The 23,824-nt window shown below is 48.5% G+C and overlaps 2 protein-coding genes across 2 annotated transcripts; both read left to right on the top strand.

Moving 5' to 3' along the window:
• The first annotated feature begins 1,586 nt into the window (after window positions 1-1,586).
• ankrd27 (ankyrin repeat domain 27 (VPS9 domain)) lies at window positions 1,587-18,735 on the top strand. Its single transcript, XM_067235379.1, has 29 exons — window positions 1,587-1,693; window positions 5,318-5,434; window positions 5,971-6,081; window positions 6,410-6,566; window positions 6,862-7,016; window positions 7,355-7,414; window positions 7,503-7,556; window positions 7,701-7,766; window positions 7,915-7,991; window positions 8,364-8,485; window positions 9,263-9,341; window positions 10,072-10,204; window positions 10,378-10,470; window positions 10,609-10,733; window positions 11,018-11,100; window positions 11,890-12,005; window positions 12,200-12,292; window positions 12,387-12,584; window positions 12,744-12,800; window positions 13,023-13,139; window positions 13,328-13,372; window positions 13,503-13,625; window positions 13,703-13,897; window positions 14,447-14,566; window positions 15,030-15,203; window positions 15,314-15,407; window positions 15,558-15,636; window positions 16,191-16,263; window positions 16,544-18,735. Exons 2-29 carry the CDS (start codon window positions 5,333-5,335, stop codon window positions 17,564-17,566), a joined length of 3,924 nt encoding a protein of 1,307 aa, XP_067091480.1. The 5' UTR covers window positions 1,587-1,693; window positions 5,318-5,332; the 3' UTR covers window positions 17,567-18,735.
• A 208-nt stretch (window positions 18,736-18,943) lies between these two features.
• LOC136941831 (palmitoyltransferase ZDHHC7-like) lies at window positions 18,944-23,746 on the top strand. Its single transcript, XM_067234451.1, has 8 exons — window positions 18,944-19,063; window positions 19,600-19,684; window positions 19,871-20,173; window positions 20,562-20,686; window positions 20,977-21,073; window positions 21,417-21,498; window positions 21,802-21,932; window positions 22,181-23,746. The coding sequence occupies exons 3-8, from the start codon at window positions 19,877-19,879 to the stop codon at window positions 22,358-22,360; spliced, it is 912 nt and encodes a 303-aa protein (XP_067090552.1). The 5' UTR covers window positions 18,944-19,063; window positions 19,600-19,684; window positions 19,871-19,876; the 3' UTR covers window positions 22,361-23,746.
• The last annotated feature ends 78 nt before the right edge of the window (window positions 23,747-23,824 follow it).

Here is a 23,824-nt window from a genome sequence, read left to right as displayed (position 1 = left end):
AAGAAGACTAGCTAGCTAACAAGCCATGTCATTGTCCCCAAATCACGAAGGTATCGGCCATATACTAGTACTACTACTACTAGTGTGTAGCGGGTTGAATAGCAAATGGGTGTGAGATGATCGCATCAAAGTTGACGTATTCTCCAAACAGTAATTATAATTTGACAGTATGTTTAACAACAAGACTAGCCAGCAATCTAGCCATGTCATTGTCCCAAGATTTTTATGTGTTGGCCGCAGCATGTCTGAAGTAGAGCTAGGTTGACTAGCGAGGTGAATCGAATGGGACGTGAGATGAGCAGTTACGTGACACTGACTGACACAGTAAATTCAGAAAAGTAACATTTTCCAAATAGGTTAAAAGAAATGTTGAAGTCACTCATTGTTGTAATTACATGTTAGCTTGGTAAAGTTTCTGTATAATAATATGATATAAATGTAATATTGTAAACGGAGGTTTTGACTGCGTGACTGCGTCCCTGATGTTATTGTTACTTATTTCAGACACTTTGTACAGGCTCATACCAAGGAAAGATGTTCTTTGCTCATACAATGTAGCCAGCTCAATAATTTAGAAAGGTGAACAGTTTTGCTGGAAATACTTGGCTGATTGGCTGCAGCCAATCAGAATCAAGTATTCACCCAGACCACGGTATAATAAATAAAGTCATTGAATCGTTAATTCAGGAGATTCGTTCTAAAATGCTGATTCATCCATGAAACAAGTGAAGTATTTGAGTAATTGAATCATGCATTCAAATCAAGTTTTTTTTAATAATTCAGATTAATTAAACATTTTAAATAGACTTCAGCAATTAACATAAATTATGTTATTTTGTTTAGTTGTTTGTTCAGAATCGTGATATCTATTTTATTCTCAATTTATCCAGAATCGTGCAGCTCTAAATATGTATAGCTTGTGTATGTAGGAGTTAGGTGGCTGAGCGGTGAGGGAATTGGGCTGGTAATCCGAAGGTTGCCAGTTCGATTCCCAGTCATGCAAACTGACGTTGTGTCCTTGGGCAAGGCACTTCACCTTACTTACCTCGGGGGAATGTACCTGTACTTACTGTAAGTCGCTCTGGATAAGAGCGTCTGCTAAATGTAAATGTATGTATCAATTTGTTCTATTTAAAGTGATGTAGTTGGTAGGGCCCGAAAATGACCCAAGCCCTTAGTCTTCCATTTTTGTTAGTTAATTGCATTTTCTCCAATTGTCTGTTAATATGGCTTGGTTATTGCTCACCTGGTTTGATTTTTGAATCCTTGGGCCTATGCGGCCTCTTGGGCATATGTTGTAATATGCACTTACAAAATAGAATATATTGAGTCCTTCAGTATGTTGTTGTAATTTCTTTATTTGTTACCGTGATTACTTATATGCTCCGGCCCCTGACTTTGCCTCAGTTTCAAGAACCGGCCCAAGCTCCAAACTAATTGAAGAGCCCTGGTTTACAGCCTTCCGCCGATCACTACAGTCCCATCAGGCCGTGCAAGAAGGAAACGAAGGCACGTTGTAAGTGTATGAAACGGAACAGAGCCCAGTAGTCCCGCTAATGACGACACCTTCCTCTGCTAGAAGTGACAGCTGCCCATATTAGCGAGCGTGAATGTTTACTGTTAGACTCAGCAAGTAACAAGTGGGTGATGTGATGCAAGTCCGGAGTGTTTACATGTACAGCTAGATGAACAGGTGAGTTGAATGTAATCGTTTACATTATAACACTGATCGACTTGCGAAATTCAGTTTTTAGCTAGCTTGCTGCTGGTCACAGCTAAACGGCTAGCCAGCCTAGTTCTTCTAGCTACAATTACGAAAGACTGAAGTTGGCTTTCTATAATCTTCCATGTTGATTTGTTTGGAATGTGGTTATTTATTTGGGTAAACATTATCAAGCGTTCGAGCCGCAGGAATTTTGGGTGGCATTGGCTGTGAGCTAGTTGAAGCTAGGTGGTCTAGCTAGTTAGCTTCGCAAGTACTTTCAAAAGACGACAGGAGGCTACTGCAAGTCAAGTGGTTTGATTCAGAGGTAGTCTAGATGCTGAAGTACTCTTGGTTAAGAGGATTGTCTCAGTCCCCAGTTATTTAAATGTGAGTTTCCAGGTTTGTTTGCTAGACAGGTAAGTTAATGTAATGGCTACTACTTAGTTAACTTGAGATAATCGAGGGTCAGATTTGTAAAAGAGAGGGTTGGGTTTCTAGATGGCGTTTTCGAGCCAGGGTTTTCCTGTCACACATGAATATAAATATGCATAATGGACTTGTACACTTAAATTTGAAACCACGTTTTCTTGTAGTGCATACTGCAGTAAACTATAGTGGTGCCAGGTGTGTTTTAAAGCGGTTGAAGACACCTTTTTCGCTCTGTCCTGATTGACTTGACTTGCGATGAGTCTGAACTAGTCAATACAATGACAGTTTTAAATGATTTCCAGAAAAAAAAGATTTTCAACAACATCAGCAACTAGGCCAATCTGATCTCAAAGAATTCGGCTCAAAAAGAATTCGGTTTTTCCATCAACTTTAGGCCTATATTGTTATTTAACGAGAACTGGGCAGCACACACATCAAATTAAGAAAAAATAGATTTTAACCTCAAACTCAAACAAATTAGTCCCTTATGAAAAACAGATGTAGGTTAGGTTGAATCTAACTAACAGGTATGAAAGACCAGACATCAAGCCCGCCCTCAGTGTTGATCGCCCACGGTAACACAGTCTCTGACCTAAACCGGGTTAGCATCTTTGGCTCCAGAAAAAGTGCTGTGAGCCGTCCGCTCCTCTGTGGTCACGAGGGAGGAAGGGTTTCCCTCCTCCGGGTGGGAGGCCCGCACGGCTGGCCCGCACGGCTGGTCACAAGGCACATTCTTCAGGGTTTCAGTCCAACATCTGATAGCTGTGGTCAGAGATGGGGGTGGAGTGATGCCCCCTCCATCCTAGCCTGCCTCACCATGATCCCAGCCAGAGGCCATGTTAGACCCTGCCCTGCCCAGAGGCCATGTTAGACCCTGCCCTGCCCACAGGCCATGTTAGACCCTGCCCTGCCGTGCCCACAGGCCATGTTAGACCCTGCCGTGCCCACAGGCCATGTTAGACCCTGCCCTGCCCTGCCCAGAGGCCATGTTAGACCCTGCCCTGCCCTGCCCACAGGCCATGTTAGACCCTGCCCTGCCGTGCCCACAGGCCATGTTAGACCCTGCCCTGCCGTGCCCACAGGCCATGTTAGACCCTGCCCTGCCCACAGGCCATGTTAGACCCTGCCCTGCCCTGCCCACAGGCCATGTTAGACCCTGCCCTGCCGTGCCCACAGGCCATGTTAGACCCTGCCCTGCCCACAGGCCATGTTAGACCCTGCCGTGCCCACAGGCCATGTTAGACCCTGCCCTGCCCAGAGGCCATGTTAGACCCTGCCCTGCCGTGCCCACAGGCCATGTTAGACCCTGCCGTGCCCACAGGCCATGTTAGACCCTGCCCTGCCCACAGGCCATGTTAGACCCTGCCGTGCCCACAGGCCATGTTAGACCCTGCCGTGCCCACAGGCCATGTTAGACCCTGCCGTGCCCACAGGCCATGTTAGACCCTGCCGTGCCCACAGGCCATGTTAGACCCTGCCCTGCCCACAGGCCATGTTAGACCCTGCCGTGCCCACAGGCCATGTTAGACCCTGCCCTGCCCTGGCTCTGCTGCTCTGGAAACATAATGGCATCATCGTTCTTGTGATTTCTCCAGATGACGCTGATATCTGCATCTCAAGTCCTCTTTATGCGATGCAAAGAAGTGAGTAGCTTGTTCTGGAATAGGAGACTAAGTTTGTTTACTGTGCAGCTCCTCAGTGGACTGATCGGATCTTGGCATCTTTCTTTCCAGAAAAGGAAATATGAGAATGGATGCTTACTGCTAACTGCTTACATGCTTACTGCTTACTTCTGTGTAGTTCATCTGAACATTTGTTTAAAGGACAATGTTACAAACTATTTCTAACCTGGTATTGATTTTCCAAGTCAATGCAGGTTGTGCAGGTAATGTTATTGCTGTGTACCTTTCAAATACTTTCTCAAATTATTAATGTCATAACAACCACATCCAGGTTTCATATTGACTGGTTTCAGTAACAGGCTAAGTCTCATCTCATCTGTGCTGGAATGTACCGTAGTGTCTTTCATATCAAACCTCCAATCACGCAGTCTGCATAGTGAGTCTAATAAGACCTCTACATATGACATGAACAACTATCGTAATTCGCACTGCAAAACCTTCCATGTTTACTCCTACAATTTGAGGAAATATTTCCAAAAGGTATTCTACATGATGTCGACTATAAGGTGGGGGATCCCTCACTACTGGCTCGTATGAAGATTATTTGAGTGATATTCTGTTGCTGAACAAAACAAGGCTTTGAATGCTCATAACAATACCAGGGCTATAATGTGAAATCAATATACATTTAGTCAGATTCATTAATGTTCTCGTTTACAGTGTACACAGTCACCTTCCTAGTTTATCTGTCGGGGTGCCCTTTGTCCAACCACGATCTAAGCAAGCCCCAGAATGACCAACCCTCGTCTGAAGTGTGCTGGTGGGCGGCCGGTCATCCTCCCTGCCCGACCCTAACCCCTGCTAGTGAAGATGCAGTTACGTTGTGAACCAGCTTTGTTAATTTAATTTCCCAAGACACTAACAAGCTCAGCTGAGAGGCAGCTGTCTGGCAGGGGATGAGATCTCATGCAGACAACAAGATATGCAGAAAATCAAAGGGAAAGAGAATTTGCTTGTTTTTCATCTGAGCCAACCCAGCCAGACCCCAATAATCTTTAACTTCAACCACTCCTCACCTTCACATGCCACCTCATAAACTTCAGTATCTCTCTAAACTCTGTCTGCTGTGCAGCCATCATGACAGGCCTCTCTCTGTCCCCTGAGTGGACTAACAGTCTGATGGGATAGTCTGCCCCTCCCATGGTACACCGTTAGTCAAGCATAAAACGCCTCCTCCCCTCCCCAGGAGCCAGTGTCCCAGGTCCTTATGGCTGTGTTTGATGACACAGTTAGCCTAGCTTAACTTCCTCTCCTCCCTTCTCCTCTCCAGTGTCCCAGGTCCTTATGGCTGTGTTTGATGACACAGTTAGCCTAGCTTAACCTCCTCTCCTCCCTTCTCCTCTCCAGTGTCCCAGGTCCTTATGGCTGTGTTTGATGACACAGTTAGCCTAGCTTAACCTCCTCTCCTCCCTTCTCCTCTCCAGTGTCCCAGGTCCTTATGGCTGTGTTTGATGACACAGTTAGCCTAGCTTAACCTCCTCTCCTCCCTTCTCCTCTCCAGGAGTCCCAGGTCCTTATGGCTGTGTATGATGAGGACCTCCTGAAGAATCCCTTCTATGCAGCGCTGGAGAAGCAGAGGCCAGACCTCTGTGTTCGAGTGGCAGAGAGCCATGGCATAGTGAGTACCAGCTGGCCCTAAACTCAGATATACTGGACTGATTGTATATGTATCAGCCTCAGTAAATGGTTTTAGCAGCTTTTAATGCTAGTTCAGAGGGTCTCTGTGTGTAGTGTAGGTTCTGTGTAGTCTGGCTGGTAACAACGTTTTATGTCTGGCTGACATGGTCTGTAAAAAGGGCTATACAAATAACCTTTTATTTTGGATCATGTGAGTTGATAGGGCTCACACACACTCTCACACACACACACACACACACACAGACACCACACCCGTTTACTTTCCCGTCATTGTGGATGGCTGTAGCCAATCACATTGTCACGGTTGTCGGTTTACAGACAGTTTGCTTCATCATAAAAATTGTTTTGGTAGAAGCAGAAACACATCTCAGAGTAACTATATTTTCACGGTATCTATATTTTCATGATCACGGTATCTGAGAAATACACAAAAAAAACTTTTATCAAAGCCAATTTCTAAGTCATGTAAAACAGTTGATTACAATATGTGCGGGTCTTGTCTTTGTCGTGCCCCAGGTCCTAGTGCCCTGTCGAGGAAGCCTGACTCTCCCTGCTTACACAGCAGCCCAGTTCAACACGTACGTTTTACAGCCAGCTGGAGAAGGATATAAAACTCTAGATGGAAAGGTAACACTCGCCAAGGTGCTCCAACAGCACAGTCGGCAATGCTAACATTTGGATTCTACCGTACTTCTTATAAATCAAATTCCCCAAACACCTTCGTGTTAACACAGTTGAAAAACGGTGATTGTTGCAGTCATTCACACGATTAGTATAACACATGTCCCATGTATAATGAAACCTACAGCCCTGAGAATAACGTGTCATGCTCTTAAACGTTCAAAGCTAGGCCTTGACTGTGTTGTGCGTGTGCGTGTGTGCGTGTGCGTGTGCGTGTGTGCGTGTGTGTGTGTGTGTGTGTGTGTGTGTGTGTGTGCTGCTTGCTGTGGTCCAGGAGATCAGTATCCAGGACCGGCAGGTGAGGCTGGGGGCAGGGTTTCAGGCCCCAGCCTCTGTCCCCATCCTGTTTGAGGAGACCTTCTACAACGACAAGGAGCAGAGTTATAGCATCCTGTGCATCTCCAGGCCCATCCACACAGACCAGAGCCAAGGTACCCTCGCCTGCATGCCTGTGTCACACGTAGAACTGCACCTTAACCAACCTAAACCCTCAAGGAAAAACTCATAAAGGGGAAAAAATGGGAAAACCTTTGGAGGAGCAGTTCAGTGGGGGATCCTCTCCTCCAAAGACAGTTGAAAGTATTTAAAAGATGCCAAAACATTTGGAAATCTTTTTCACTCTTGTCCTATCACTCTCTGTGGATCTGTTTATATGTATACATCTCTACCTCCCTCTCTCTCTCCCCCTCATCCCTCCCTCCTGGGTGATCTCCTCCCCTCCCCCAGCTGAACAGAGTCCTGGGCCGGCGCTCTACTGTCTGAGAAATGTGGAGGACGTTAAGGAGTTCCTGGGTCGTCACACGGAGAAGCTGGACAGGTTCATCTCCAGCTTCTGTCACTCCTTCAGGGAGCAGGAGAGGAGGGGACTGCGCCATCACATCGTGAGACCTTCACACTCGCCCAGAGCCATTTAAACAACCTCAGCACATTCAAATCACTTTTTTATTTTATAGCCCTTTTTTACAAGCGATTTTACAGGGATTCACGCACAACCCATATAACTGCATCCAAACCAACCTTCACCTAAATCCACCATTCTTTCAGCTTACTGTTTTAATGTGCTTTTGAAATTAAGGGTGACATGTAGTGAAATACTCTTATCCCTGAATCAAATGATCCTTTTTATCATATGCTGAGGCCATGTGTGTCAAAGTGTCACCTGAAAGTGTGTGTTCCAGCTGAACACAGTCTGACATGAAGACGTCCTGTGTCCTTCCAGGACTCTGTGAACGCCCTCTATACGAAGTGTGTTCAGTGTCTGCTGAGAGACTCGCGCCTGGTGAGTACAGCCTGGATGTGAAGCTCGCTGCTGCATACCGTGCATACCCGTGAGGGAGATCTGATTGGTGGAACGGCCTGTCTTTCAGAAACTGCTGGCCAAACAGGAGCTCCAGATGACTCTCCTGAAGCAGGCGGTGGAGGTGGGCGGGATCACACGCGTCATCTGAGATGTTCCTTCTTCTTTATTTTTCTTCCTCTCTCACCTGCGACCAGCGATGTCATCTGCTCCATGTCTTTATTATTAATATTATTGTAAAAAAAAAAAACATGGTTTTGTCTTTCAGATGTATATTCATCATGGTATCCATGATTTAATATTTAACTTTGTGGGAACGCTTGAAGCCAACCAGGTATGAACTTGTAACTTATGTAAGCTCCTTAACAGCTCCTTAATGCTCCTTACACATGCATGGTTCTGTAGACTGTTGATGGTAAGAGTGAACGTGATGGCTGAACCTGCCCTGCTGACAGCTCTGCTGTTGTGTTGAACCCAAACAGGATGCTGCCTTCAACAAAACCACCAGAAGCCTTCAGGACCTGCAGCTGAAAGACCTGGGCGTGAAACCTGAATTCAGGTCAGTTTCACAAACACTCATGAACTCGACAGATCCTCAGTGGGTGGACAGTAGTCACGTCGCTCTCAGCTATGCTACTTTGACCTACATTACTGTGCAAAAGTCTGAGGCAAGCAATATTTTTTCTCGTCTGTATTTGTGCGGCAGTATAAAAGTGCAGCATAGAGAATTTTTGTTTCATTTCATTATTTGTCAAAGCATGTTTGCTGTACTGTTGTGCCTGCCTTTTACCCAGTACTGTATAACTCAAGCTAACATGTTTACCCAGTACTGTATAACTCAAGCTAACATGTTTACCCAGTACTGTATAACTCAAGCTAACATGTTTACCCAGTACAGTATATCTCAAGCTGAGATGTTTTCTGTCTCCAGCATCAACATTCCTCGTGCCAAGAGGGCGCTGGGGGATCTGAACCACTGCACCTCTCCTCTCCACAAGGTGCTCTGCCTCCGCAAGGTGGCCCTCACCATCACGCAGTCTCCCAGCCGCACAGGTGTGTGTGCGTGTGTGTGCGTGTGTGTGTGTGCGTGCGTGCGTCACCCCCAAAGCAGTACACTGTAGTAAAGGCTGAAAGAGGTGAACAACTGTTTAAAGCATACAAGCTCAAATAACCTTGGCCTACTATGAATGAGGTGTGTGTCCGTCTGGATCCTGCACAGTCCCTCTCACTCTCTCTGTAATATGATTTACTGTTGTGGACACATGGAACAATACGGCAACTGTCACCGCTTAAATGGTTTGTCCAGAATGTTTTTCTAAGTTCTTCCTTGCAGAACAACACACCTCTGTATGTGCAGAGTGGCCTGACCCTCTCTAATTTACATCCAATTTAGCAGTTTCCCCCCGAGCAAGCAGAGCATGTTCACCAGGACCGAGAGAGTCAAGTGAGGCTGAACAGAGAGGGTTAGGGTTAGAGCAGGGAGGGTTAGGGTTAGAGCAGGGAGGGTTAGGGTTAGAGCAGGGAGGCCAGTGTGGCACTATTGAAGGAATACTTGGCTGTTAGCCACGTCAAGACTGAGTTTATAATAATTACAAAAGCTTCAAGCTTACTTTTGACATTTTATTAAGTAATCAGACTATTCTAACCCAAAGTGAAGTCCAAATATTGCATACAGAAAGCACAGGTGAAGATCACGGATCAGAAGTGCACAGTTCTACAGTGTTTCTGTAGGTCAGAGTCAAGAAACAGTCTGTGTTTACTAGCAAAGTAACCACATTTCAGCTAGAAGGCAATTTACTTAATCTTGCCATTCCTTGTGTTCCTCTGCAGTGAGCATCGAGGCAGTGTGTGCAGACGACCTTCTCTCTGTCATTCTGTATCTACTGGTGAAGACGGAAATCCCTAATTGGTGAGTGAGAGGCCTGGTTAGAGAGGCCTGGTTAGGGTTAGGCCTGGTTAGGGTTAGGCCTGGTTAGAGAGGCCTGGTTAAGGTTAGGCCTGGTTAAGGTTAGGCCTGGTTAAGGTTAGGCCTGGTTAGAGAGGCCTGGTTAGAGAGGCCTGGTTAAGGGTTAGGCCTGGTTAGAGAGGCCTGGTTAGGGTTAGGCCTGGTTAGAGAGGCCTGGTTAGGGTTAGACCTGGTTAGAGTTAGGCCTGTTTAGAAAGGCCTGGCTTTCACACATTCCCTGAACTGTGACTGTTGGTGCTTTTCCAGAGCACAGTAGCGGCTCGACTCGCTAGGTTTTTGTTTCCCACTGAAGATGATACTCCCTTTGTGTAGCTGGTCGTCATATAGCGCCACTGCCCAAATCCTTTGTCAGCAACCACAAGAATACAAAAAAGTTTTACTTCTCTCTGACCACTCTAGTCTGCTATGTTTTCTTCTCACCTTTGGTGTCGCTCTTCAACTGGCTTGGAACCTCGACTTAGAGTTTCCAAGATAAGTACCAGGTATGCACCAGGTACCAGATTTGCGTAATGAAAAGCCTGAAACCATGTAGTGGAAAAGCACCATATGACCAACCAGGATAGATATATTTTTTTATATTTGATCCCTGAAGTTAAGAAAGGTATTTGTTGACGCTGAAGTTAGCTTAGCGTCGTCCGGTAGTGTAGCCGTGCTAACGAGCTGCCTCTTTCAGGATGGCTAACCTGAGCTACATCAAGAACTTCCGCTTCAGTCAGAGTGCCAAGGACGACCTGAGCTACTGTCTGACCTCCTTCGAGGCGGCGGTGGAGTTCATCAGCCAGGGCAACCTCCTGCAGGGCCGGCCGGTACGTACTAAAGACCCTGCCCACGCTCGGCCGTCTGTAGCTTAGCTGAACTACGCCACCGCAGAGTCCCGTGTACAAAATGTTTTTATCTGTGCCCTTGTTGAGATACACACGTCTCAGACTGTAGCCTTGTATTAGGTGTGTGTGTGTGTGTGTGTGTGTGTGTGTTACAGAGTTGTGGGGACCTGAATGATAAGACTGTGTTCAGACAGAAGATGAGCTTGCTCTCTCAGAATGCTGCTACCCCCATAGACTGTCTGTTTGAGGTGAGCCCCTGCCCCTCCCAGGGGTCATGCTGGGTTTGATGCATTCCTCATGTAGGCCCCATCCATTTTTTAGGGCCTGTTTTGTAATTGTGTTACATGTTGAAATGTGTGTGTGTGTGTGTGTGTGTGTGTGTGCAGCACATCGCCGGCGGTAACGAGGCGGAGGTGGAGCGTCTGCTGGGTGAGGCTGAGAGAGAGGAGGAGGAACTCAGGATGTGTCATCCTCTCTGCTCCTGTGCCCGCTGTGAGCTCCAGCTGTCTGGGTCAGTACACACACACACACACACACACACCCTGACCCACATATATACACACACACATCACAAGAACACCTGAACCATATTATTCTCCTGAAGCACTTCTCTCTTCATGATTCTGTGCCAGTGTGCTGGTGGGGTCACTTCCCCTCTTGTGTTGTTTGTGAAAGATCTCATTTGACTCAAATGAGCTGGAACAGGAAACGGTAGACTGAATAGAGAACAGAATCTGTGTTTGGTGTCTTCAGTGTGTGCTGTTGAAGGGCTGAGCTGTTGTTGTGTTGCTGCAGGCGGCTGAACGACCCATCAGTAGTGACGCCCTTCTCTAGAGACGACCGAGGATACACCCCCCTCCACGTAGCTGCTCTCTGTGGTGAGGCCCAGTCCTCTCTCCCCCAGTCCTCTCTCCCCCCAGTCCTCTCTCCCCCAGTCCTCTCTCCCCCCAGTCCTCTCTCCCCCCAGTCCTCTCTCCCCCAGTCCTCTCTCCCCCCAGTCCTCTCTCCCCCCAGTCCTCTCTCCCCCAGTCCTCTCTCCCCCCAGTCCTCTCTCCCCCCAGTCCTCTCTCCCCCAGTCCTCTCTCCCCCCAGTCCTCTCTCCCCCCAGTCCTCTCTCCCCCAGTCCTCTCTCCCCCCAGTCCTCTCTCCCCCAGTCCTCTCTCCCCCAGTCCTCTCTCCCCCCAGTCCTCTCTCCCCCCAGTCCTCTCTCCCCCCAGTCCTCTCTCCCCCAGTCCTCTCTCCCCCAAGTCCTCTCTCCCCCAGTCCTCTCTCCCCCAGTCCTCTCTCCCCCCAGTCCTCTCTCCCCCAGTCCTCTCTCCCCCAGTCTTCTCTCCCCCAGTCCTCTCTCCCCCAGTCCTCTCTCCCCCAGTCCTCTCTCCCCCAGTCCTCTCTCCCCCAGTCCTCTCTCCCCCAGTCCTCTCTCCCCCCAGTCCTCTCTCCCCCCAGTCCTCTCTCCCCCCCAGTCCTCTCTCCCCCAGTCCTCTCTCCCCCAGTCCTCTCTCCCCCCCAGTCCTCTCTCCCCCCCAGTCCTCTCTCCCCCCCAGTCCTCTCTCCCCCCCAGTCCTCTCTCCCCCAGTCCTCTCTCCCCCAGTCCTCTCTCCCCCCAGCCCTCTACCACTGTCACCCTCCAGACTCTTTCCTCTAACTCCAGACCTCTGCTCCTGCAGGTCAGTCTGGATTGATCGACCTGCTGGTTTCGAAGGGAGCGGTGGTCAATGCTTCAGACTACCACGCCCTCACGCCTCTGCACCTGTCCTGCCAGAAGGGCTACCAGGGGGTCACGGTGAGGGAACTACACAACCTGGATGGACAGAGGAGGAGACAAGGATGCATTCTTCTGTGGCGGAACATTAATTTTGTTGTTGTTTAATCCTCCCCTACTTCTCTCTCTCTGCCCCTGCCTCCCCCTGTCTCTCCCTCTCTCCTCCCCCTGCCTCTCCCTCCCTCTCCCCCCCCTCTCATCCTGTCTCTGTCCAGTTGCTGCTCCTGCACTACAAGGCCAACACAGATGCTCTGGACAACAATGGGAACAGCCCCCTGCACCTGGCCTGTATGTACGGACACGAGGATGTGAGTGGAGACACCCTGCTTCCTGTTTCCTGTCCAGGCAGATCCCTCCACATCCTGCACTGCACTCCTAACTCCTCGTGCTTGGCTCCCCCAGTGCGTCAAGGCGCTGGTGTATTACGACCTCCACACCTGCCGCCTCAACATCCAGAACGAGAAGGGCGACACGTGTCTGCATGTGTCGGCTCGCTGGGGCTACGAGGGCATCCTCCAGGTGCTGCTGGAGAACGGAGCCAGCACGGACGTCTGCAACAAGGCCAGGGAAACCCCCCTGCACTGCGCTCTGAACTCCAAGGTCAGGAAGAGGCCCGCGCTGCCTCGAAGAGGCCCGCGCTGCCTCGGTAGACGCTGCCTCCGAGCGCAAGTTTATGAACTAATGCTTTGTGTGTTGTTGTGCTGTTGTTTGTACAGGAACGGGAGTTTCTAACTATCAAGGGGTTTGTCTCTGTTGCAGATTCTGACTCTGTTGGAGTTGACGCGCAATGGAACCCATCAAACGGAGAGAAATACTGTAGGTCACATCAAGTTTGTAATGATTTTAGGTTTCATTTTGTTGAACTATCAGGTTTAGGGATCATTATCCATCAAATGCAGTGAGAAGTTATTATCATTTAAATGTATTTCATAGAACATGACTAGTCATAACGTGTGCAGGAAGGAGTGTAGGATGCATGTGATAGTGTTGGCACTGGTCCCAGTGTGATGTAGCTCTCTGCTGCCCCCCGGTGGCCAGTCCCCAGGTCGCTCGCCCCCAGCCTCAGACTCCGGCAGCCGGCGCTCGTCCCAGTCCAGCTGCTCCTCCTTCAGCCCCGACGCCCAGCCGGAGGGAGACAGGGGCCGCCAGCGGCAGGTAGGAACCCTGCTGTGAGGAACCCCTCCTGTGAGGAACCCCTCCTGTGAGGAACCCCTCCTGTGAGGAACCCCTCCTTTTGAGGAAACCCCACTGTGAGGAACCCCTCCTGTGAGGAACCCTCCCGGGCGGAAAAACATCAGTTATTTAGAAAAAGTATTTCTTTTTCGACTCTCTTTAATGTGCAGGTGGAGAAGCTGCTTCGCGCTGTTGCCGACGGCGACATAGAGATGGTGAGTTTTACTGGCACTCTAAACCTCTAACACAACAGTTTTGTCCTAACACCTCGTGTAAAACCGTGTGTTTGTGTGTGGTGTGTGTGGTGTGTGTGGTGTGTGTGTGTGTGTGTGTGTGTGTGTGTAGGTGCGCTACCTGCTGGAGTGGGTGGATGAGGAGCCGGAGGAGGAGGAGGATGCAGAGATGCTCTCTCAGACAGAGCTGTGTCATCCACTCTGCCAGTGCCCACGCTGTGCGCCCACTCAGAAGGTCTGATATATGACACACATCTGTGCGTGACCAGGTGTGTGATGGTGTGTGTGTGTGACTCCTGTCTGTTTCCCCAGCTGGCCTGCCTGCAGGCTGGAGGTGTGGGTGTGAACAGCAGCAGCGCGGACGGCTTCACCCCCCTCCACGTGGCTGCCCTGCACGGCCACGCCTCCCTGGTCACCCTGCTGGCACGCCACGGAGCCAACGTCAACGGCCGCAACCGCCACAGAGCCACGCCCCTCCACCTGGCCAGCCAGAACAGCCACACTCAGGTGGGAGGAAGACCTGCTGGTTATCACAGGGCCGGGGATAGCCTGCTGGTTATCACAGGGCCGGGGATAGCCTGCTGGTTATCACAGGGCCGGGGATAGCCTGCTGGTTATCACAGGGCCGGGGATAGCCTGCTGGTTATCACAGGGCCGGGGATAACCTGCTGGTTATCACAGGGCCGGGGATAGCCTGCTGGTTATCACAGGGCCGGGGATAGTCATCTGTGGCGATAATATAAGTCACTAAGTTAGCTGGCGAGCTAACGGAAGCTACTCATCGCTCTGTCAGTGTAAATGTTAGGTCAACCTGGTTAGTCATTATATCTACCTCAGCTTTAATACTCACCTTAGTGGAAGAGCTCCCAGGTGGACCCGTGGGGTCAGAGGTCAACTGGAGCTGAAGAAGAAGATATCTCTAGCATGGCAGCAGTGAGACGCTGACCCTGCGTTCTCCTGAACAGTCCTGTTGATGCACGCTGGTGCCCATGTCACGTGTGGAGCGTGTTGTTGCTAGGGAATGATGATGATAATGATGATGATGCTGTGTTGCAGGTAGTGACATCACTGCTGGAGTGCAACGCCAAGCTGAACAAGAAGGACCACTATGGCAACACCCCTTTGATCCAGGCTTGTCTCAGAGGTCACCTGGACTCCGCAGTCCTGCTCATCCAGGTACACACACACACATAACCCTGTGTAGAGTGACTGTGTCTCCCTGTGTAGAGTGACTGTGTCTCCCTGTGTAGAGTGACTGTGTCTCCCTGTGTAGAGTGACTGTGTCTCCCTGTGTAGAGTGACCGTGTCTCCCTGTGTAGAGTGACCGTGTCTCCCTGTGTAGAGTGACCGTGTCTCCCTGTGTAGAGTGACCGTGTCTCCCTGTGTAGAGTGACCGTGTCTCCCTGTGTAGAGTGACTGTGTCTCCCTGTGTAGAGTGACCGTGTCTCCCTGTGTAGAGTGACCGTGTCTCCCTGTGTAGTGACTGTGTCTCCCTGTGTAGAGTGACCGTGTCTCCCTGTGTAGAGTGACCGTGTCTCCCTGTGTAGAGTGACCGTGTCTCCCTGTGTAGAGTGACCGTGTCTCCCTGTGTAGAGTGACCGTGTCTCCCTGTGTAGAGTGACCGTGTCTCCCTGTGTAGAGTGATGCAGTGGTGAACCTGGCTAACCAGCAGGGGAACACGGCGCTGCATGAGGCAGTGAGGGTGGGCCACCTGGGGCTGGTGGAGCAGCTGCTGCAGGCTGGAGCCCTGGTCCACCTGAGGAACAACAGGCAGAGGACCCCCTTGGACTGTGCCCAGGAGACAGGCGGCAAGGTAACACACACACGTGTCCATTACATTCTAAACATCAGATAAAGCTACGTGTCTTAGACAAGAGATATCAAAAGTCACGTTTTTTATTATTTTTTTCATAATTTTTTAAGAACACTGAAATCCTGAGGATTCTTCAGAAAGCGTCTGGACTCTCCCCCGACGCTGAACCAATCAAACTGCTCTCTGTGCCAAAGGGCACTCTGGGTAAGACTGCTTCCTGCCAGCTACTGTTGCTATGATGCCATTTCCTGTCTTAATGTGGCAGTAGAAATAGATCAACACTATAGGGAACAGGGACCCTGGTAGCTCACCAGATAAGTGCTATCGTACAACCTTGTTGTCTTGTCTCTCCAGCTCATTCGTTCGTCCAGAGACTGAAGCCCCAGGATCAGGACCAGGCCAGGCGGCAGAAGCTGGCTCACTCCATCAGCAGGTGAGCCAGCCCTCTGGAGCCAGCACATTTAGTCATTTAGCAGACACTCTTATCCAGAGCGACTTACAGTAAGTACAGGGACATTCCCCCGAGGCAAGTAGGGTGAAGTGCCTTGCCCAAGGACACAACGTCAGTTGGCATCGAACTGGCAACCTTCCAATTACTAGCCCTATTCTCTCACCGCTCAGCCACCTGACTCCTCCAGTATAACTCACTTATTTTAGTTTGGGAGCTGATATAAGGTCACTTTTACGATGTGGCAAGTCAATGTATCCGAGGTAGATTGGTTAAACTAGAGTCTTAACCTATATACGTGTCTTAAACTCACCTCACTGAGATGTTGGAGGTTGTTGTTGTTCGATCCCGAGTCAGGGCGAATGTCGGCCGAGTGTACCTCTGACGGGGGCGTGGCCCTGTTACATGATCACAGGCCGCTCCTTGAGTCCGACCGCAACACTGTTAGAACTGACCCTCCTGATTGCGGATCAGTATTTGCACCTCGCTGAGGATAACAGCGTCTGGTTAAAGTGATATGAATGACGTTTGTTTTTTAGGATCCAGCAGATGAAGAAAGGTCTTCCCAGAGAGAGAAGTGTTCCCTCTCTACCCTCCACTGCTCGCCCTCAGGTACCCTCACCTCTCCCTCACACCCCTCACCTCTCCCTCACACCCCTCACCTCTCCCTCACACCCCTCACCTCTCCCTCACCTCTCCCTCACACCCCTCACCCCCCTCACCTCTCCCTCACACCCCTCACATCCCTCACCTCTCCCTCACACCCCTCACCTCTCAACTGCTGTTGTTGTTTGTAGCAGAACTCATAAAGTTACTGCTAGTTTTCATATTTGGATGTAAGCCAGCTGATATCTGGTCCTCCGGGCATCCATCCCGGTGTGTTGTTCCCCAGGAGGTGGACGGCCGAGGGGAGAGAGGCAGGCTGAGGAGGGGGGAGACCCTGGAGAGCTGCGGGCCCTTCAGCCGGTCAGGGAGCCCCGTGCAGGGGGCCGGAGACAGGGCCAGGCCCCTGGGTCGGTGTCACACCGTGGACCCTGAGAGGCCTCCCTCGCCACACTGGGGAGTCCACGCATGTGACCCCCTTGTGCAGGACTGGCAAACAGATGGTAGCAAGGTCCAGACCCACGCACCTGAGGAGCTGTCTGTTATGAACCCGTCCAGCGAGATCTTTCACACAAACGTCACTGACAGTCCCATTGAGCTCTGTCTTACAGACACACCCAACGAACCCTCTCATACAGACACACCCAACGAACCCTCTCATACAGACACACCCAACGAACCCTCTCATACAGACACACCCAACGAACCCTCTCATACAGACACACCCAACGAACCCTCTCATACAGACACACCCAACGAACCCTCTCATACAGACACACCCAACGAACCCTCTCATACAGACACACCCAACGAACCCTCTCATACAGACACACCTAACGAACCCTCTCATACAGACACACCCAACGAACCCTCTCATACAGACACACCCAACGAACCCTCTCATACAGACACACCCAACGAACCCTCTCATACAGACACACCCAACGAACCCTCTCATACAGACACACCCAACGAACCCCCTCATACAGACACACCCAACGAACCCCCTCACACACCCAACGAACCCCCTCACACACCCAACGAACCCCCTCACACACCCAACGAACCCCCTCACACACCCATCGAACCCTCCCCTACACACACACCCTACCAGCCCTCTGACACACAACTACCCAGGGAGTCCCTTCCTTCTAACACACCCAGCAACATGAACGGAGAGGGAGAGGAGGGGGATGGAGAGGGAGAGGAAGGCGTCCTCTTGTTCTCTGAGCACACAGACGCCCTGCCTGTGTGGAACTGGCAGGAGAACCCACCCAAAGAAAAGGAAGACTTGGTGTCAGAGACGGCCTGAGGAACCGAGCCTCTGCAGGGGTACCAGAGCCAACATGGCCGCCTGGTTTAGGGAACTGCTTAGGAAGGACCTCAGTTTCTCTGGCATCAATTTTCAAAGCACTTTTTTTCTTCATTGTTTCTTCCTTCACAAAAAAGGGATGCAAAACATGGTCATTAAACTCCATACGAACGTCATTTTGATTTTGTAGTTTAATTTTGTTTTGTTGCTCACCTATGACAGACTGTACTGTACACAATATTTTAACAGTGTAGTGACGTGATGTCATTTACACTATGAAAATAATGCTAGTCTTAAACTGTGGTTTGTAGCACAGATTTTTTATTTCATTGTTTATTTGATTAACTGGCCTTAGATTTTCACCTACTCCTAATATTTGATTTCATGTTTTGGTTGCATTCAATTACATCATACTACTCAAGGTTTATTTTGTTTTAATTTGAACATTTAAGGCATGTGACCTCCAGAATAGTGGCATTTTGATGCCTGTGTTTAGAAAGGTAAACATTTAATCCCAGTGAATGTAAAAGATAATTGTAGCAAGTGAGACCTACAGCACAAAATGCACATCTGTTCAGTATGCAAGTAGGTTGTATTACAATGCATCTGACGTCTGATAAAACTCTTAACTCCTAGTCTTTCACCTGTAGACCTGTGTGTGGCACCTTGAAACAGAGGCACGTCTCCTACCTTTAAAACAAAAAACGGAAGCATTTAGTTGTGGGTGTCCCACATTTCTTTGACTGTCCCGTCTGGTGTCTGTCCCGTCTGGTGTCTGTCCCGTCTGGTGTCTGTCCCGTCTCCTCTGTGTCTGTGATGTTCCCGTTCCACGCAGGTCTTCCTGGTTCTCTGTGGAACATCCCCGTGACAACACACTTGTTTCCCATCCACAGTCTTAAATCTCTCCACACAGTGATGTTGTTGTTGTTGTTGTTGTTGGGACATTTTGCCAAGAAGCTCATTCAGTAAAATCATTAGTGTCCAGCCAAGCATCAGCTTTTTGTCTTTTTTTCCAAGATTGCTATTTTGGTAAAATTACCTGGCAAGTTCAATCACCATGTCTAATAATCTTAATTATTTTTGTACTCGTGTTTCATTTTGAATGTTTGAAGATACAGTGAATGTGCCTTATTTAATTCATGTGAAAATAATATGTTAATAAACTCACTATCAAATGAATCAACGTCCCAGTGTCGTTATTTGCTGTATGAGTTTGTATGTATATTTAAGAGTTATGTCTGGAGGATTTATTTTGCTCGACTGAATGTATTTTCTTAATTTTTTTGTATCCGTTTTCAAAACTCTTTTGAATGAGGTTTTGATGCCAGCAGTGTGTAGGCGGGGCTTGACTGCCACCGGAAACGAACCTTTCGAAATATTGTTTTGATCTAGCTGTCCCGCAAGTTCATGACTGAGCATGGATTTTTTATTATAAATTCAATTCCATAAAAATACTAGGAAGGTTATATTAGGATACAACTGGAGACTCTAAAGTTGGTAAGACTTTTAATTGTTTAAATTGTAAAGCGAATCCTGACCAAGGTAGAACAAGGAGTATCAGTGTGGCCCACCCTTCACAAGAGCTAGTCTAGCTAGGCTAACTGGCTAGCTAGCCAGTACACAAAGGCTTCATTAAAATACTATATGATATAAGTGGATATTAAGATATTCATATTCTTGTTTATATTCTTTATAGTAGCGTAACGTGTATGCTCACATGTTGTTACCTTTACTTGCTCGGTTAGTTTATAGTTAGCCAGCTAGTGCTAACTCTTAAGCAGGGTATTCGTTCAGCTAGCTAACGTTAGAGCTAGCTTTTTGCTGCAGATTCAGTTGACATCAGGATTATAGACAACACTGCCTAGCTTGTACAAAAATTATGTATGCACCTCTGTATGTTTCAGTAAAATGTCAATAACAGTTTATATAAAACATGTCAGGGATGTAGCTATCCTGGTTTGTTAGCGAGGTAGTAGTAGCTATTTGGTCTTTAATACTGTCTTCTGTCATATTTATCGACACACCTGTTTCAGGTGAGCTATGTTGCTGGAGGACAATCGACCAGGACATTCCCCAAATAGTTTTGAAGTGCAGACAATGTTACTGTAAAGCAGCAAAGTGAGTAACTCCCAACATGAATCTGTGCTGAAATCAAAGTTCAGCCACCAATTCTGGAGAAAAGATGGTTTAAGCTAATGCATGTAACATCTTGTGGGTTTCTACAATCAATCAACAGTCAGTGACTCATCAGATATTCTCCATCTCTGCTATGTTTTCCTTATTTCCCCGAATCTCTTCCTCTAGGGCGCCATGTCTTCGGGTCACCGGTTGCGAGATGTGGAGCAGCACCACCCTCTGCTGGACGGGGAGGACGTGGGGGCGGTAGGAGGCGACGCCGGGGAGCGGGGGTGGTTCATCCAGGATGGCTGTGGCATGGTGTGTGCCTTCGTCACCTGGTTTCTGGTGCTGTATGCCGACTTTGTGGTGACCTTCGTCATGTTGCTGCCCTCCAAGAACGTGTGGTACGCCGTGGTGAACGGAGTTCTGTTCAACTGTCTGGCAGTGCTGGCGCTGGCGTCACACCTGCGCACCATGCTGACAGACCCGGTGAGGGAACCAGCCTTGTACCAGCAGCGCCAGGCGCTCCTTTTTACATGTGTGTGTGTGTGTGTGTGTGTGTGTGTGTGGGGGGGGGGGGGGGGCAGCTGAGGATGCGGCCATTAAAATCCTTTTCTTAATAAATTATTTAAAGAGGTTTCATGTATAATTAAACCTGAGCCCCAGACTTTATATGTTTATGCAGTATATATATTTGTACGGTTCTGGTATGGAGAGGGATCTATGCAGAGAAGGGAAATACCATGGAAAGATCACTTTATAAGCAGTCTTTTGGGTCTTTATAGACTGGTCTATCTCTAGGAATACTTTGAGGAAGAGGTCTGGGAACAGACAGATATTTGTGGGGAACATGAGACCAGCTGTGTGTTTGATTCAGGGAGCCGTACCCAAAGGCAACGCCACCAAGAAGTACATGGACAGTCTGCAGCTGAAGCCTGGAGAGGTCATCTACAAATGTCCCAAATGCTGCAGCATCAAACCAGAGAGAGCTCACCACTGCAGGCAAGTGAGGAGCCTCACATCCTGTGCCGTGCAGGGGCACAACTAGTTTGAAAAAAAACATCCATATATTGTTCAGGACTCCATAGACTGGTGTTACTCCTCCATAGACTGGTGTTACTCCTCCAGAGACTGGTGTTACTCCTCCAGAGACTGGTGTTACTCCTCCAGAGACTGGTGTTACTCCTCCAGAGACTGGTGTTACTCCTCCAGAGACTGGGGCTCGGACGGCTCGGTCAATAGAGATGTAAGGTGCGGTTGATGTTGACCGGTTCCCTGTTGTCCCCCTGTAGCATCTGCAAGCGCTGCATCCGCAAGATGGACCACCACTGTCCCTGGGTCAACAACTGTGTGGGGGAGAACAACCAGCGTTTCTTCGTGCTTTTCACTGTGAGTCTCCACAGCTCTCTGCACCTTGTGAGCGCTGAACACTTCGTATCGCTTTGGGTTCATAACAATAACATTTTCAACTTTTATGTAACATTTGTTTTTTGTATGTTCTCAACTGCCTGAAAGCCAGGAACCCTGATTAGTGATTTCCATGGCAAGAGACCACATTGGAGACACACTGGTGATGTGGCTAAACTAGCGTAGAGGCCTTTAGGTATAGTTAGGCTGTGGTTGTTAGTTGTGTGCTAGTTGTAGCATTGAATATTCATATTGTTGTTGATGAACCAAATGTAAGTATGGTTGTAGCGTGAGTGATGGTTCCTCTTGTCCTTCCTCTCTGCAGATGTATATAGCCATCATCTCCACGCACGCCCTGGCTCTGAGTGGCTACCAGTTTGTAACCTGTGTCAAAGTCCAGTGGAGCGGTAAGCGATATCTCAGAAGAATATTACAGCATGCCTGATACACAGTTTATATTTCCTTCTGTTGATAAAAATAGCAGCTTGTTTCAAGTTACATCATGTTTTCCTTCCTTTTTAATATTGGCGCACTTGCTAAATATTCTTATATATTTTATTATATTATATATTATATATATTATTGTACGGCTTTGACGTTAAACTCACAAGTCAGCGTTGCTTGGCACCTAAATGTAATTTTTAAGAATACCTAAAGATCGGCTTTTACTCGTTTCCCTTTCTGCCGACGTGTGTGCTGGTCTGCTGCAGAGTGCAGTGACTTCTCTCCGCCTGTGACGGTGATGCTGATGATCTTCCTGTGTCTGGAGGGCCTCCTCTTCCTCACCTTCACGGCCGTCATGTTCGGCACGCAGGTGCACTCCATCTGCAACGACGAGACGGTGAGGAGACGGCTCAGAGGGGGGCCCGTGCCCCCCTGGCAGTGCCACTGAATCTTGCCATGTACAGTAACACATTGTCAGCCAAATGTTGCTATATTGATCCTAGGGTAGGGTCAGTATAGAGATTGGGAATATGTACAGCAATATGTAGAGCAGAGAATATGTAGAGCGTGGACCTCACACAGTTGTGTACGGGTGTGTGTACGGGTGTGTGTACGGGTGTGTGTACGGGTGTGTGTGCTCTGCAGGAGATTGAGCGTTTGAAGAACGAGAAGCCCACCTGGGAGCGTCACACGCGCTGGGAGGGCATGAGGAGTGTGTTCGGGGGGCAGCCCTCCCTGCTGTGGATCAACCCCTTCGCAGGCCTCCGGCTGCGCAGACTTCTCCCCAGGCGCTCGAAAAAGGCCGGGGCCGAGTTCTCCGTCTGAAGGACCCGGGACACGTCCTGGGTCCACGCACTGGACAGATGGATCGCCAGGGAAACGAGGCGTACCAAACTGCATGGACTTGGTGCTCTGGGGTATTCCATCCATGTAGCTGAAATGGATTATAAATCAAAGTATTTACTTAGTAGTTGTTGTAGATCAGATGGACAGGAGACTACGGTGGTGTAGCAGATGAAACCACTACATGCTCCGACGACATTCACTGAGCTTCATTCTGACTTCACTCGCGTTTGGAAGTCAACCAGGAAACAGAGGGAAGCACTACTCAGATTCTTTTATTTATTCGTTTCTATGCTTGTTTGTTGTTTGTTTGATCTCCTGGCCGAGGGGGAGCGCAATTCTGGCTGCACAAACAGAAAAACAGAATTGAGAGCGTTAAAGAGAGTTCACCACTCATAATGTATGCCTATGATATCATCTTGTTTTTAAGTATATCCTGCTGGAGAATTCTATACCCCCCGATCTGTGTGAGTGTATCCTGCTGGAGAATTCTATACCCCCGATCTGTGTGAGTGTATCCTGCTGGAGAATTCTATACCCCCGATCTGTGTGAGTGTATCCTGCTGGAGAATTCTATACCCCCCAATCTGTGAGAGTGTATCCTTGCTGGATTTGTTATTGACCTCAGATAGATGGTAAATCTGTTTAGAGAAGTGGATGAAATCATGGATCAAAACTACAGCTGCCTGAACGGATAATAAAACACCAGAATCAGCTGTTCTGAATCAACAAGAAGCAATCCTAAAGAAACTTTTGTCCTGTTTGAAATCTGTGCTGTGAATGAGCCGGTTTAAATTGGTTTGACCTTGCTTTTCTATTGGAATAGACCGTATGATTGTGTGTGTGTGTGTGTGTGTATTACCACAGCACAATCATTGAAATTTCAGTTCCCTGCATTGTTGGGACATGGTTTTCGCAAGACCAGAAACTGAACTGTTAACACTTGGAGGTCCAGCTGGCTTCCTGTGCTTCGGTTTCCCTCAACTGTGTTCTGTGCTGCACTTTCACTTGTGTCCAGTGGAAACACCCCCACACGGAGTCTGTACTGGTTTACTGATTTAGTAATTAACGGTGAACATGTCTCCTGTTTCTTCAGGATTTATGTGCAAGGAAGCTGGATACATTGTCCAGGAATGTTTCACAAAATAGAAATGTTTTATAAAAGGTTTTGGACTATTAGTCTGTCTTTTTCCTTGTTTTCAAATAATTTTTCGGTGGTTTCGCAAGCATTGTTTGAATGGCTATTAAATGAACTTCATTGCTACCTCTAATTATCCTTATCTGATTGTAGGTATTACTGAGACTAGACCTCTGCCTTGAACAAGCCCATACAAGGTACCTTGAATAAACTGAAACACATCTATGTGAGTTACCAGTCTTATGTCAACTACTTTGGTTATCACTAGTCTAACTGAATTTGATAGAACATTATTTCAGTTAAACATA

Source organism: Osmerus mordax, chromosome 4, assembly GCF_038355195.1.
Source record: "Osmerus mordax isolate fOsmMor3 chromosome 4, fOsmMor3.pri, whole genome shotgun sequence".
NCBI classification, from domain to species: Eukaryota; Metazoa; Chordata; class Actinopteri; order Osmeriformes; family Osmeridae; genus Osmerus; species Osmerus mordax.
This window is presented reverse-complemented; position numbering and strand designations above follow the sequence as displayed.